Source organism: Microtus oregoni, unplaced genomic scaffold (genome assembly GCF_018167655.1).
Source record: "Microtus oregoni isolate MIOR12 unplaced genomic scaffold, Mior012 000002F_ref0000024, whole genome shotgun sequence".
Taxonomy (NCBI): Eukaryota; Metazoa; Chordata; class Mammalia; order Rodentia; family Cricetidae; genus Microtus; species Microtus oregoni.
In genome coordinates, this window is record NW_024543061.1 from 24,827,219 (window position 1) to 24,841,460 (window position 14,242).

Sequence of the window (14,242 nt, forward strand, 5' to 3'; positions counted from 1 at the left end):
AATGGAGAAAAGCCAATAAATGTGTGTAAAATTCTCAGGTTCACAAGTAGTGTATGGAAAGTAAGAGTGATGCTGTTGAGGGAGCACACACATGCATCTGAGCACGCACGAGTGCTGTGTGTGTGTACTTATGCAGATAGGCCAGAATTTTGACCTTAAATGTTTTTTGAGACTGTTTTTCACTGGCTAGAACTTGCTGCTTTTAGCTAGACAAGATTCCCATTGCTGGGATTACAAATACAAGCCCATAACCTGGCTTTTTTTATGTGGGTTCTGGAAATCTGGGGGCCTGGGGGTCAGATGCAGACCATTCTGGCTATCCGTCCTGCCCCTGCTGGAGTTCTGTGGGGAGAGCTGCTGTTGTTCTATCTGCAGACACACAGCCACAAGGAAAGTGCAATGAACCGTTCTAAACCTCACCTCCACTTGTACAGAGGCTTCTTGGCCAGTTTGACACCATATTCTGCAATGGAGGAACACCAATGATGCTTGAGAAACCCAAAAGTCTGCAGGTACAATTTGGGAGTGAGGGAAGGATGTTGCTTCTATCAGACTGAGGTGGGCATAAATTCAAGCAAACCCATGTATTGTGGGGATTCTACAGAGAGGCAAAATGTAGATGTATGGGCTGCCGAAGGATTCATTTGTGCGTGTGTAGGGTAGGAGAGGGATGGTTTTCTACAAAGCAGCATGGACCAGGATGACTTTAGAGCTCAGCGACTTGGATCCAGCAGTGAGTAAACCTGGAATGTTGACTCCAGAATCCTGTTCCTTAGCTAATAAATAATTCAACTTGAAGGACACAATTTTATTCTTAACACTGCAAACATGCAAAGATATTAATATTTCTGAACATGCATCACTGTTTCCTAACTGTAGATGTAACATAACCAGCTGCCTCATGCTCCCGCCTCTGTGCTTTTCCTGGACAATGGCCTGTACCCTCAAAGAACGAGCCAAAGGAAACCCCTCGAAGTAAAAATGGCTAGGTTATTGGTTAAAGTATCGTCTATGTTTTCAGTTTGGTTTTTGATTTCTAGGCACAGGTATCCCCTGGCACACACATGCGTACTTGAGGGTGTGGGTCTACACAATTGAAGTCTGCCAGCCTGGGCTCCTTCAAATTCTCTGCAACTGCCCATATTCCTCTCTTCTCGTTTTAAAAAATTACAGCAAATGTACATAGCACACACTGGTTTTTGTACATTTTTAAAATTTTCTGAGGACAGATTAGGTTTTCAGTACCGTGCAGGTATTGGAATGTTGCAGCGCTCAAGGCTGGCTCCTTTATTTGGGGCTAGTTCTAGTCGGCAGAGCGGCCATCCCTTGACTCTCTGTGTTGGAACAAGCATCTTGTGACTATAGATAAAAGCCTTCTAGAATCTATTCATTTGTCGAGCAGTAGCTTCCACTGATCCAAAATCTAAAACTGACATCAAATAGCATCTAATCCTGTAGTAAAGCTTCCCTTCTCTTGCTCTGTCTGCCTCTCTGATGTTCTTATGCATTTTATTTTTTCTTTTTTATTATTACTTAAAAAAATACCAATCCAAATTCCCACTCCCTCCCCTCCTCCTAATCCCCTCCCTCTCCCTCCATAGCCCCTCCCCCACCCCTCCATCCCTAAGGGAGTGCCATGCACCCCATCCTGTAGAAAGCCCAAGGCCCACCCTACTACATCTAGGTTGAGCAAGGTTTACATCCCAAGAAAATAGAATCCCAGGAAGCTGGTATATGCAGTAGAGACACATCCCAGTGTCACTATCAGTGGCCCCTCAGTCTACCCCAGCTGTCAACCCCCTTCAGAGGGTCTTGGTTGTTCCCATGCTCGTTCCTTCCCAGTCCATTTGGAGTTGGTGAGCTCCCATAAGCTCAGGCAAACTGTCTCAGTGGATGAACCCCTCATGGCCTTGAATTCCTTGCTCATACTCTCACTCCTTCCACTCTTCATCTGGATCTTGGGAGCTCAGTCCAGTGCTCCAATGTGGGTCATTGCCTCTGTTCCCATCTGTTGTTGGATGAAGGTTCTATAGTGATATTTAAGATAATCATCAGTCTGACTACAGGACCTCTTCTCTGTGGTTTAGTTCCTATACATTTTAAACATGCTTTGATTCTTGATGTTCTTTATTCTGGAAAACTATACAAACTTTATGAAACTGTTTCCATATTGGAACATGGAATTTGGGGTAACCTAAATCTGTGTTCCCAGGCCATGGTCATCCAAAATGACTCCAGAATAAATCTCTGATTCCTTTAAGATGAGAGCTGTGGTTTTTGTGTCCATTGGAGATCAGAATAGGGTGTCAGATCCACTGGAACTGTTGTGAGCCATCATGTGGGTGCTGGGAATCAAACCCAGGTCTTCTGGAAGAACCACAAGTGCTCTTCATTGCTGACAATCTCTCCAGCCCTGGTTAACCTTTCCAATAAAATCAATGTGAAAGTATTCTGTAGGGAGGATCCAGTTTAAATTTTGCCAGTATGGCTGGGCATGGTTATAATCCCAGGCTGAAGCACGAAGATAGCGAGTTTCAGGTCACTTTAAGCGACACAGTGAAAGGCTATCTCAAAAACAAAAATAAAATCTAATGTGGGCATTGTTAAATCAAGTTGTTTTAGGAACAATTATTTAGACCTAATGGAGACTCATGACCAGTAGAAGGCTTGAGTTTTAGAATTAGCCTGACTAGACAAAACAGTGGGTTAAGGCTTCTGTCAGTCATGTGCCCAAAGCTTGCGTTAAGCACAGATGTTGCAGGAGAAGGTTAAGGGGGCATTTTTCTTACCAGTTAATGTTTCCTGTCAGTCACATCTTGTTTCAGCCCTGTGTGAAGGAGGGAGAGGCATTGCCTGTCACATAGAGATAAGCAGAATTAGGTGAGCATGCCCCAAGCTTGTGGGGACTAGGAAACAGGGAGGCAGAGAAGTCTCCGCCTTAACTTAAAAACCAGTGGCTCCTTCAGGAAAGCATGACTTGGCAGAAAGATGGTGCCTGGGGAACTCATATGGTGCATGAGATTGGGAGCATTCTGAGAAGGGAGTGGGTGTGACCCTGAACAACTCGGAGTACTTTCCCCCAGATACTGCAGATGTGAGAGGCTCTACTTGGGAGACATGCAGAAGCAGTCAGGAGCGTGGTGACTATGTTGAGTAACCTGGATGTGCTTGAACTTAATGTAGGATGGATATGAGGGGCTCTGGAGTGGGCAGATGAGGCTGAATCTGCAGCCCTTGCCTCCCTGGTGAGAGACAGGAAGGTGAGCAGGAAGAAAAGGGCAGGGGACCCTACTCCTCAAACTTGCTTTCTTCCTGTCTCAGCCTGGGATTGAGGCATGTACCACCTTCCATCAGTAAAAAAAAAAAAAAAAAAGTGTGAACTGGGTTCTTCCCAGTATACATGTTGTGCCCATTCTGTGTCTGGGAGAGTCACATGCTGTGGGACCATGGTCTTGTACACTGTAAACATTTGTCACTTGTATTTTAATAAAACGCTGATTGACCAGTAGCCAGGCAGGAAGTATAGGCAGGGAGACCAGAATAGGAGAATTCTTGGAAGAGGAAAGGTTCAGTCTGCAGTCATCACTAAAACACAGAAGAAGCAAGATGAGAATGCCTCACTAATAAAACGTTCCAAGCCATGTGGCTGACACAGACAAGAATTATGGGTTAATGTAATAAGCTATAAGATATAAGAGTTAATAAGAAGCCTGAGCTAGTAGGCCAATCAGCTTATGATTAATGTAGACCTCTGTGTTTCTTTGCGACTGAATGGTTGTGGGACCCTGTGGGACAGAAAGCTCTGTCAGCAGTCACACAGCTACCCCTTCCCTGACTGCCCCATGCATATCCTCCCTTATCTTTTCCTCCCTTTCTTCCCATTCTACCGCCTTTCCCCCATTTCTCATTTCTATCTTGCTTTCTTTTTGAAACTTTTAGATTTATGTTCTCATTATTCACAAGTACGTTTTTGTCTTTTTTCATTGTTTTTGTTTGATTTATGATCTCTTGGAATTCCTGATTTCTCATTTTCTCATCCCTCTAAAGGCTTTAACTTAACCATTCTAGCTTTATGTCATATCTTTAAACTCCTAAATTTATTTTTATGTGTATGAGAGTTTTGCCTGGGTATGTGTATATGTATCATGTGTGTAGAAGCCAAAAGAGGGTACTGAAACCCCTGGAACTGGGGTTATGGATGGATGGTTGTGAGCTGCCAAGTGGATTCTGGTAACCAAACCTAGGTCTTGTACAAGAACAGTCAGTACTTTTACACATTGCCCTATTGCTCCAATCCCTCCCCCACTTTGGTGCCTCTGTTATCTATCCATCTCTATCTCTCTATCTATCATCCATCTACCTATCATCTATCTATCTGTCTATCTATCTACTTGAGTCCACATGTTCCTAGGCAATACATTTATTTTAGCTTTTTAAACTTTATTTAATCTATTGACAATCTTGTCAGTGGGGCTGTGGTGACACACACCTTTAATCCCAGCACAAAGAGAAACCCTGTCTCTAAAAACCCTGTTATATATATATATATATATATATATATATATATATATATATATATATATATATTGGTTTCTGAGGAAAGTTATCTATCCTTATAGCCCAGAATAACCTCAAATTAAAGATTCTCCTACCGCAGTCTCCCAGATTTTGAATGAATTCTGTGTTGTTTCTAAGATTATCCACAGTGGAAGCGGGTGACTGCTAACCATGTTCCTTTATCTAAAATTCTTTTATGTAAATAAATCGTTACCTGTTCTCCCATGCAAAAACTTGAGTTGCTCCTGCTCTTTGCACTGGTGTGAAGATGCTGCCTTTAACCTTCCTGGGTGGGCAGTAGGGTACACTGTCCCAGAGTGCAGCCTTAGGACTCAACTGTTTTGTTTCACGAATCTCTTAGGCATAGTAATTAAAACTAAAAATGTAACTTTGACTCCCACAAGGGATCTGGAAGGGTGGCTCCATGATTAAGAGCATTTGCTGCTTTTACAGAGGCCCCGGGCGATCCCAGTAACCCCACGGCAGTTCATAATCATGAACAAAGATTCCTGAAAAGAAGCTGTGTGACCGCAAATGAAAAAGCTCCTGGAAGGAGTCTGTGTGCAGACACTGATCAACAGCCTGGAACTCCAGTCTTGGAGAAATTGGAATGTTGCGGGTTCAGAAGCTAATTACCTTATCTTGGGCTAGTTTTAGCTTCTGGAACAGCCATTCCTTGACCCCTCTGTACGGGAACTAACATCTTGTGACAATAGATTTAAAAAAAGCCTTTTAGAATCTGTTAACATAGCAGACAACCCCATCAACCCCAAAGCTAAGGGTGTCATCTGTCATCAAGTACCATCTAGACCTATGGAATAGGTTCTCCCATCTCGCTGTAGCTGCTCTTTAGTGTTCCCACCAATGTATTTTAAACTTGTCTTATAGACAGAAGTTTCTGTCCCGTCTGGTCCTGCAGATTAATTATAAACTGTTTGGCCTATTAGTTCAGGCTTATTATTAACTAGTTCTCACAACTTAAATTAACCCATAACTCTTATCTATGTTTAGCCACGTGTCTTTGTACCTTTTCTCAGTAAGGCATTCTCATCTTGCTTCCTTTGCGTTTGGCTGGTGACTGCATCTTGGCCTTTCCTCTTCCCAGAATTCTCCTAGTCTGGCCGCATATACTTCCTGCCTGACTACTGGCCAACCAGTATTTTATTAAACCAGTATAAGGGGCAAATCTTTAACATTCAAGAGCATTATCCCACAGCACTTTTTTTGTTCTGTAAGACTATAAAATCTTCATGAAACTGCTTCCACACGGGAGCACAAAATTCTGGAGTAAGCTGAGTCTGTGTCCATTGTCACTCACATACACTCTAGAATAAGCTATGCTCTTTATTCCTTTGAGGTGAGAGTTGCTTCTTTCATCAACACAATTATCCATAACTCCAGTTCTGGGGAATTCAATGTCCTCTTTTGTCATTCATAAATACCAGGTATATGTGTGGTGCACATTTAAATTCCTAGAGAAATTCTTATTTTCTCCCAAAATGTTTTCTTTTAACCTTTAGTATTTCTTTTTAATTTTGGGGGTGGGGGAGGTGTCTAAATTCGGGTGAAAAGACACCATGACCATGACAACTCCCATAAAGGAAACACTTAATTGGGGTGGCTCGCTTACAGCTGCAGAGGTTCAGTCCATTATCATCGGGATGGGAAGCATGGCAGCATGCAGGCAGACATGGTGCTGGAATAGCAGCTGAGCCCTATATCCTGTAGGCAACAAGTCACTGGATGGTATCCTGAGCAAAGGAACCCTCAACGCCTGCCCCTCAGTGACATTTGCTCCAACAAGGCCCCACCCACCCTAACAAAGCCACACCTCCTAATAGTGCCACTCCCTATGAGATTATGGGGGCCAAGTATATTCAAACTACCTCGGAGGGCATATGTGTATATGCACAGGTATCTTCCTCAGTTGCTTCCCACTTCATTTAAAAAAAAAACTTTTATTTATTTATTTATTTTACTTTTTCGAGACAGGGTTTCTCTGTAGCTTTGGAGCCTGTCCTGGCACTAGCTCTTGTAGACCAGCCTGGCCTCGAACTCACAGAGATCCACCTGCCTCTGCCTCCTGAGTGCTGGGATTAAAGGCGTTTGCCACCACTGCCTGGCTTTAAAAAAACTTTTAACGAACATGCCATGTGTGTAGATGTGAGGTCACCTGCTCCTGCCATGAGCAAGACCCTCCTCCAGACCTGAAGACATTAATGGACAGTTAGATGATGGCAGACGTGCACAAGGAATACCACTGTTACACTAAGCCCCTTATGTGTCGTGAGGAAGGAGAGAGACAACACAGTTTCCACATAAGCAGGGTCATTGATGGATCAGGGCAGCAGGACAAGGACTTGGGGTCTTGTTTCTCCTGACAGTCCCAAGCAGGGGCAAAAGCAGGTTTATAAGTACAAAAATCCCAATTTTCACCAATCAGAAGTTAAAGATTAGGGACTTTCCTTGTGTGGCCCATCACTGCCAACTGGCATACAATGCAAACCTTTCAGTCCCATCCATCAGACTGATTTGTCCTTTGACTATGACATAGCATCAGGTCATGTACATTTCCATATGAAGACTTGCTAGATAAACTTTTGATACTCAAAAACATTTTTAACCTTCATTCTTATGTGTAACTTTTTTTATGTTTTATATGTTTACATGTTGTACAGCATGGACAGGCAGTGATTGAGGAGGCCAGAGGGCGTCAAATCCCCTGGGACTGGAGTTGGTGTGAGCTGCCACATGGCTTCTGGGAAGGAAATACGGGTCCTCTCCACCGAACCATCTATCCAGACCTCCACTTCATTTCTGAAAGGATCTCTTACTACACCTGGAGCTAATTGAGGCTGGCCCCATCAAGCTCCTGGGATAAACCTGTCACCTTCCTGGCACTCGGATTACAGCAAACATTGCCCTGGCTTTTTATCTAAGTGCTGGGGCTTGAACTCAGGTTCTCATGCTACAGGGCAAGTACTTTACTAAATGAGCAATATACCAAGCCCTAGTTTCGATTTCTATAAAAATACATATACCAATAAAGAAATCTGTGGGTTTGTTGTGCAGGACATCCCGTGCTCCTGTAAAGAATTTCTGTGACCCCTTCTCTGCTGTTCAGTCATGGCTTTGTGCTGCTTCCTCATCAGCAAGGCTGAGAATAAGTGTCAAGTATCCACACGCATGTGCACAGTTCCTTCTCCCAGTCCCCTGTACAGGGAGTGCTATTTGGGGTATTATTGTCTTATTTCTGTGATCAAAGAGCTGACAAGAAAGCAGTATCATGGCTTGTTTGGTCTCAGAGTTTGAAGGTGCAGTCTATCATGTGGAGGAACGCAGGGTGGTAAGTATGGGTTCAGCTGTGTTGGGAAGCAGATAAAATGAGTCATGGTATTCAGCTCACTTCCTTTTTATTCTGCTGGAACTCCAGCCCATGGGATTGTATCATCCACATTCACAGTGGGATTTCTTGAAATGTAAAATAATTAATCTTATCAGTAAAAACCAGGAGCTAGATATCAGGGTAAACCTTGAAAGATCAGGGAGGCAGAGGAGGACCATGTACACTGCAAAGATTTGTCACTCGAATTGGTTTAATAAAAAGTTGATTGACAAGTAGCCAGGCAGGAAGTAGTGGCAGGGTGACCAACCTAAGGATGATGGGAAGGAGAAGGGCAGAGTCAGAAGCCACCAGCCAGATGCAGAGATAAACATGCCATGCTAATAAAGGTCCCACCATGTGACAGTGTAAATAAGGAATATGAGTTAACTTAAAATGTACAAGCTAGTTAGCAATAAGCTTGAGCCATTGGCTGAGCATTTATAATTTATATTAAGCCTCTGAGTGATTATTTGAGAGTGACTATGGGACAGAAAAATTCCATTTACATTTCTCTCTCACTTAAGCTTCCCTGGAAATGCCTCTGAAGAAGACATGCCCAAGATGTTTCTCCTGGATTCCAAAGCCAGTCAATTTTACAAGGATATATAAACATATATAGTATGTTTAGTTTTAAGTTGAGCTACATAGTAAAACTAGTTCCTTATTCTTCCCCTAGGTTTTTGTTTTCATTGTATATTTATTGGTTATTCAATCTCCAACTGTCATAAATCTCCTTCACCATCACCCTCTTTCCAAAGCCCCTGACCTCTAATCTGGATTGATCACTCTCTGTGAAGCACTGTGCAGATTCGCACAGAGCCAACCATAAGTTACAGGTGTACGAGACCCAATAACAAGAAGACAATGGCGTTGACTGCCTTTCTAGAGTCTTTTTTTTTTTTAAAGATTTATTTTTTATTATGTATACAACATTCCTTCCATGCATGCCTGCAGGCCAGAAGAGGGCACTAGATCTCATTATAGATGCTGTGAGCCACCATGTGGTTCCTGGGAATTGAACTCAGGACCTCCGGAAGAGCAGTCAGTGCTCTTAACCTCTGAGCCGTCTCTCCAGGCCCCTGCCTTTCTAGAGACTTTAGTGGGCAATTCAGGAAAACAAAACAACAACAAAAAAAGTGAGCAGCAACTTCTGAAGCAACAAGCTTTATATTTCTAGCTCTGTTCTGAGCTTGCGTGGAGCCTTCCTGTTAGGTGGCAGCACTCCTGTGCCTGTCACGGGTGATAGGACTATCTAGTCTGGCCAAGGTGCTTGGTCTCCATGTTCTGAAGGCAGCAGAAAGGTCCTAAAGCTCCTTTTACTATTTCTCAGGTCTTAAATCATGGACTCAAGTGGAGGGTTTTTTCCAGTCTTGCTCCATCTGTCTTAAGCTGATTCTGGATTTGGGGAGCAAAGATGAGGATGAATACTGATAGACTGGGCAAGGAATTGGAGGAGTGTGTATGTACATTTGACCACGCCCACTTTGGAACTTGGCCACGGGTCCTCTGTAGAAGAGAAACCTAGCAACCTAGGCTGACCAAGATATGGCGCTGGACAGAGAGCAGGCACTCTTGTGCAGATTTGACCCTAGAGTCTAGGAGACAGCTTGGATTCCTGGGTATTTCTGGATACCTTAGCTCTCTGAAAATTAGGGAAGGAACTCAGAGCTAGTGCTGCTCAGACTAAGAGAACTGAGTGCATCTGTGTTCATGTTCCTAAGAAATGTAATCCCCTAACAACAAGAGTGCCCCCTGGAGGGCAACATTATTTTGTAAAACCTTTCCCTGTGAGCTCTCTGACCAGCTGCCCCTGGCAAGTGTTTTGTGACCACCTGTAGACTGCTCTAAGCAACCAAACTACATAGGCTGAAATCACCTAGCTCCTAGCAAGCAAAGATGCAGGTCACAATAATGATTCAGAGTGGTCTAATTTCATAGCTAGACAGAACAATCACTTGAGACACAAACATGGTTTGACATGCCTGAAATCCCAGTATTTGGGAGGCCAGGGATGATTGTTGTTGATTTTGAGAGCTGCACTTCCACTCCACCAAGCCTGGCTTCGCATTAAAATTCTGTCCTCTTTGCCCAAACCCTCACTCCAAACTGTAGGCCTGGTGATCACTGCAAAACTGGGCTGTGTTAAGCTCTGAAAGGGACAGACAGCAGGCAAGCAGTTCTAGAGCAAATCACAGTAACACAGAAGCAGCAGCAGAATACGGTTAGGGCAAGTATGTGGTGGTGGGAAAGGGCAGGGCAGTTTCATCACCTGAGGAATGAGGCCTGAAGTGGGGAGTCTGGCTTTTGCCCAGTACAAAGCACAAATGGAGCTATGCACAGCAGGGAAACCATCTTGTGCTCTGGGAGCAGAAGAGTCTGCAGGCAGTACAAAGTACTGCCCACAAGGTGGCGGCTACAAAAGACCTTTGCATAGAAAAGCAGGGAGACCTCAGCTCTGAGAACTATTCCCTAGTCCTGTTTCCATGAACCCTCGGGTGTTAGATCTGAATGCTCTTGGAAGACATCTGAACAACCCAGTGTTGGGTCCAAGCAATCATGATTTCCACCGTGCCTAAGTTGCCTTGCAAAGGAATTCTATTATGAATGGGAACCCACAAGTCACAGCATTTTGGAGCTGAAAAGGGTTTAAGAGTATTGATGTTCTCAATTTATAGGTGGCCGAGCACCCTTCCCCTGCATCTTCTGATATCTTAAGGGTACAAGCACAAGTTCGGGCTCATTGGGCACTGGGGGCACGACCTGCCTTCCTAACCTCTCAGGGAGTCTTCTGAGGTAGCCACTGGCCATGCTGCCGCTCCCTCTGCAGGGGCTGGGAGGTGTCTGCTGAAAGTACAGCACATTCTTTCCTTGGCTTTGCGATTTAGCTGCGATTCCCAGTTATAAGGGGAAGAGAGCTTCCTGTATTCTGCCCAGGTACTGGATTAAGACCAGAGTGGGAATCATTTATCAACACTTCTTTTCCAAAAACTGTCCTGTGTTGTAAATATTGTTTCATATTTCTATTGTGAGATGATGGATGGTCTGAGGCTTCAATTTCACAGACAAATGAGCAAGTGAAGGGAGACCTGCTGGAGAAGGCTGGGAGCCTTGCTGGGAGCCTCTGGTGATGCAGATTTCACACAAGCCCGTGATGAGCAGACCTTATGCACTATGCTGTGATTCAAAAAAGAAGCCACATTTCATGTTCTGAGACCCACATCCCTCCACACAGCAGGCCAGATGCTGCCCAGCTGCCTGCTCCTCTCCCGATGCGGAAGAAACGACCTCGTGCTGCTTGTCCCCTAGGAGTCCATCGGTAGTGCTTTGTTTTCTGAAAGTATAGAACACATACAACAGGGACTCCTCCTTGGCTAGAACCCAGAGTCCACCCTACGGAAGGGCCTGTGGGCATGGCCGCGACGGAGAAAGGGAGGGCAGATTCCCAACTACAGTTGCTCCAGTCACCACTGCCCACACCCCAGAGTACTAAGCTACACACAGACAAAGAGAAAGCTTTATTAAATCACTCATTAAAGAATAAATTAGGCTTCTTTAGGCTTATAAAAAAAGTATTCCTAGGCTCTGAGGAAAGTAGTCTTATGTCAGTCCCAAGGCACTTTTCTCCCCAGGAGCTGGTTGGTCACTTTCTGTGGAAGAAAACACAGGATTTGAAGTCAGACGCAGTCACAGGGCGGCTGGCCATCCCCACCTCGGCACACTGCTGAGGACACTCCTACATCTTGTGTATGTTACTCATTTATAGACATATGGAAATTAGGAAAATTGTGTTCCTTAAAGTGCTTTGGAAAGATGTCAATAAGCACACCTTCTCTATAGAAACAGATGCTAGGATGGTGATGGACTGCCCAGGGCTGACAACACCCAGCACGGCAAAGGCCCATGTGATGCTAACACAGCAGGAAGGCCATGTAGCTCCTAGGATCTCCCCAGTGCCCAGGCTCCCGGGTGCTCCAGACATGGTTTGCAAGTCTCACATTAGTCTGGTCTGGTCTTTAGTTTCTGCCTTCCAGAGCCCTCTACATAGTGAGAAGCCTGGGAGAAAAATCAGAGCTGTGAAGAACATGACCCTTTAAGCAGTGTCCAGTGTGGCGTCTACGGAAACTAACTGGTACCCTGCCCTAGGAGGCTCTTGGCGGGCTCCATCCTCTAACTCCCTGCCGACTCACAGACATTGTCATTTACACTGGAAATGCAGCTCAGCCATGAGGGCTAAATCGCCTGTGTGAGGTCTGGTTTAGCTGCGGACACATGAAGAATGCTGAGTCACAGCTGCCTATGTTTGAAGTCTCAGCACTCAGCCACTGTATTCAAGTGTCAGTCAGGCTGCTTCTATTCCCTCCGCTATAGGCCTGATCCATCCCTTCATGGACAGAGCGTCAACCCAGCTAACCGTTTTAAAGTGCTGAGCTCGCAGTCGGTATGATTTATATTCTGATTTCCTCTTCTCCTCTTCTCTCTTCTTCTTCACTTCTGGAAGCCGCTCATAAATCCTAAGAAATGGCATTCATGAGAAGACAGAAAGCAGTACAGTTATTTGGCATGAAGGTACATGATGGCTCTCCCAACACCTCTGGTCCTATGCTGCCCAGGCATCCAGCCTGTGCACAGAGCCTGATAAGCACCATGTCTATGGATGTGGAGTCTGGCCCTGGGGTGCCCTCAATCTGGAAGAGAGATGAATGAAAATATAAAACATTGATAATACTGCTTATTTCCTCAAAAGAAAAAAGGTAAAATTATGTTTTCCATGCTATCTGCAAAACTATATAGTTTCGATATAACAAAAAGGTAGAACTAAGTAGATACAGAGTACACAGACACACCCCTATGTATGCAATATCAGGATCAGCTGAGGTGTCCCAGACTAGTCTGGAACTCAGTCTAGCCTTAGTTTACTAAATGCTGGGATTATATGGATATGCAACACCATATCCAGCTCATTATTGCATCTTTAAAAAACTTTTTGGTTAACGCACAAAGAAATGGACTGGACTGTGGCACGTCACACTGTATCATTGCTTCTCTTATTTGCCCTCCTCGTCCTCTCTACTCCTCTTGCTGGTCCCCTTCTTTCCAAAATAGCTCCCCCTTTCTGTTTTTATGACATACACAGTCCTTGGCCTCTTGTAGTCTCCCCATTCTTCAAGTATGCCTTTCTACTTTATGTTCTACATATGGAGAAAATACCGCATTTGTCTGAGTATAGCTTATTTTGCTTAACACAATGATTTCTAGTTTTACCCACTTTCCTGCAAATATACTATCTGTCTTTACAGCTGAAAAAAAAACCCATTGTATATATGCCCCAATTTTCTTTACCCACTCATCTGCTGATGAATACTGGAGCTGATTCCATTTGTTGGCTACTGTGAACAGTGCTGTGATATGCATGGGCATGCAATTATTTCTGTGATATGTTGAATAAAGCCCTTCAGGTGTACATCCACAGGTGGTATAACTGGGTCACATGATAGTTTTCATACTGAGTCTACGGTGGCTGTAGTGGTTTACACCCCCTCCCACAGTGCACTTCCTCTCCCCACGCCCTCACCGGCTGTCATTTGTTTCCTTGATGCTAGCCAGTCATTCTGACTGGAGACAAAATCTCAAGGGTCTTGATTTGCACTTCGCTGATGGCTAAAGATGTTGAACACATTTTCAAATATTTATTGGCCATCTGATTTTTCTGTTGTGACTTGTCTATTTAGTTCATTAGCCTATTTAATGGTTGGATGACTCTTTTAACATATTTAATCTTTTTAGAGTTTCCTTAGATTTCAGGTAATAATCCTGTGTCGCATGGTGTTATGAAACGTTACTCTTGTCTCTTATGTTTGACCACTGGGTCCCCAGCTGGTGGCACTGTCTAGAAAGGTTGTGGAACCTCACTGGAAGATGTGGATCATCAAAAGGGATGAGCCTTGAGCTTGGACCTACTTCCTGTTCACTCGCTACTTCCTGAGGGGTGCAATGTGATGGGTCACCCAGCCTCCCGCCCTTGTCACCATGGCTTCCCTGCTGCCTGCCACTAAGATGGCCCTTATCCCCCTGGAACTATAGGCTAAAACAAACCCTTTGTTCCTTACAGCAACAAAAATATAACTAAGACAGATATACAACTAGCAAAGATTTCCTTCCATTCTGTAGCCATCACTTCACTCTGCTGATGTTTCTTTCTTTGCTATGAGAACAGAAACTTTAATTTCATGAAACTTCGTTTTTAATTCTTAGGATTATTTTCTGTGCTTTTCAGAAAGTCTTCACATCTCCCTGTTATCT

General features: G+C 44.2%; 1 protein-coding gene across 1 annotated transcript in view; it reads right to left on the reverse strand.

Moving 5' to 3' along the window:
- Positions 1-11,450: 11,450 nt before the first annotated feature.
- Positions 11,451-14,242, reverse strand: part of Alms1 (ALMS1 centrosome and basal body associated protein) — a 126,044-nt gene continuing 123,252 nt past the window's right edge. Inside the window, exons 23-24 of the mRNA XM_041635530.1 lie at positions 12,354-12,453; positions 11,451-11,589 (exon numbers count right to left, since the gene is read on the reverse strand). Of these exons, the coding sequence (XP_041491464.1) occupies positions 11,545-11,589; positions 12,354-12,453 (145 nt within the window). The 3' untranslated portion in view covers positions 11,451-11,544. The remainder of the gene's footprint in view (positions 11,590-12,353; positions 12,454-14,242) is intronic.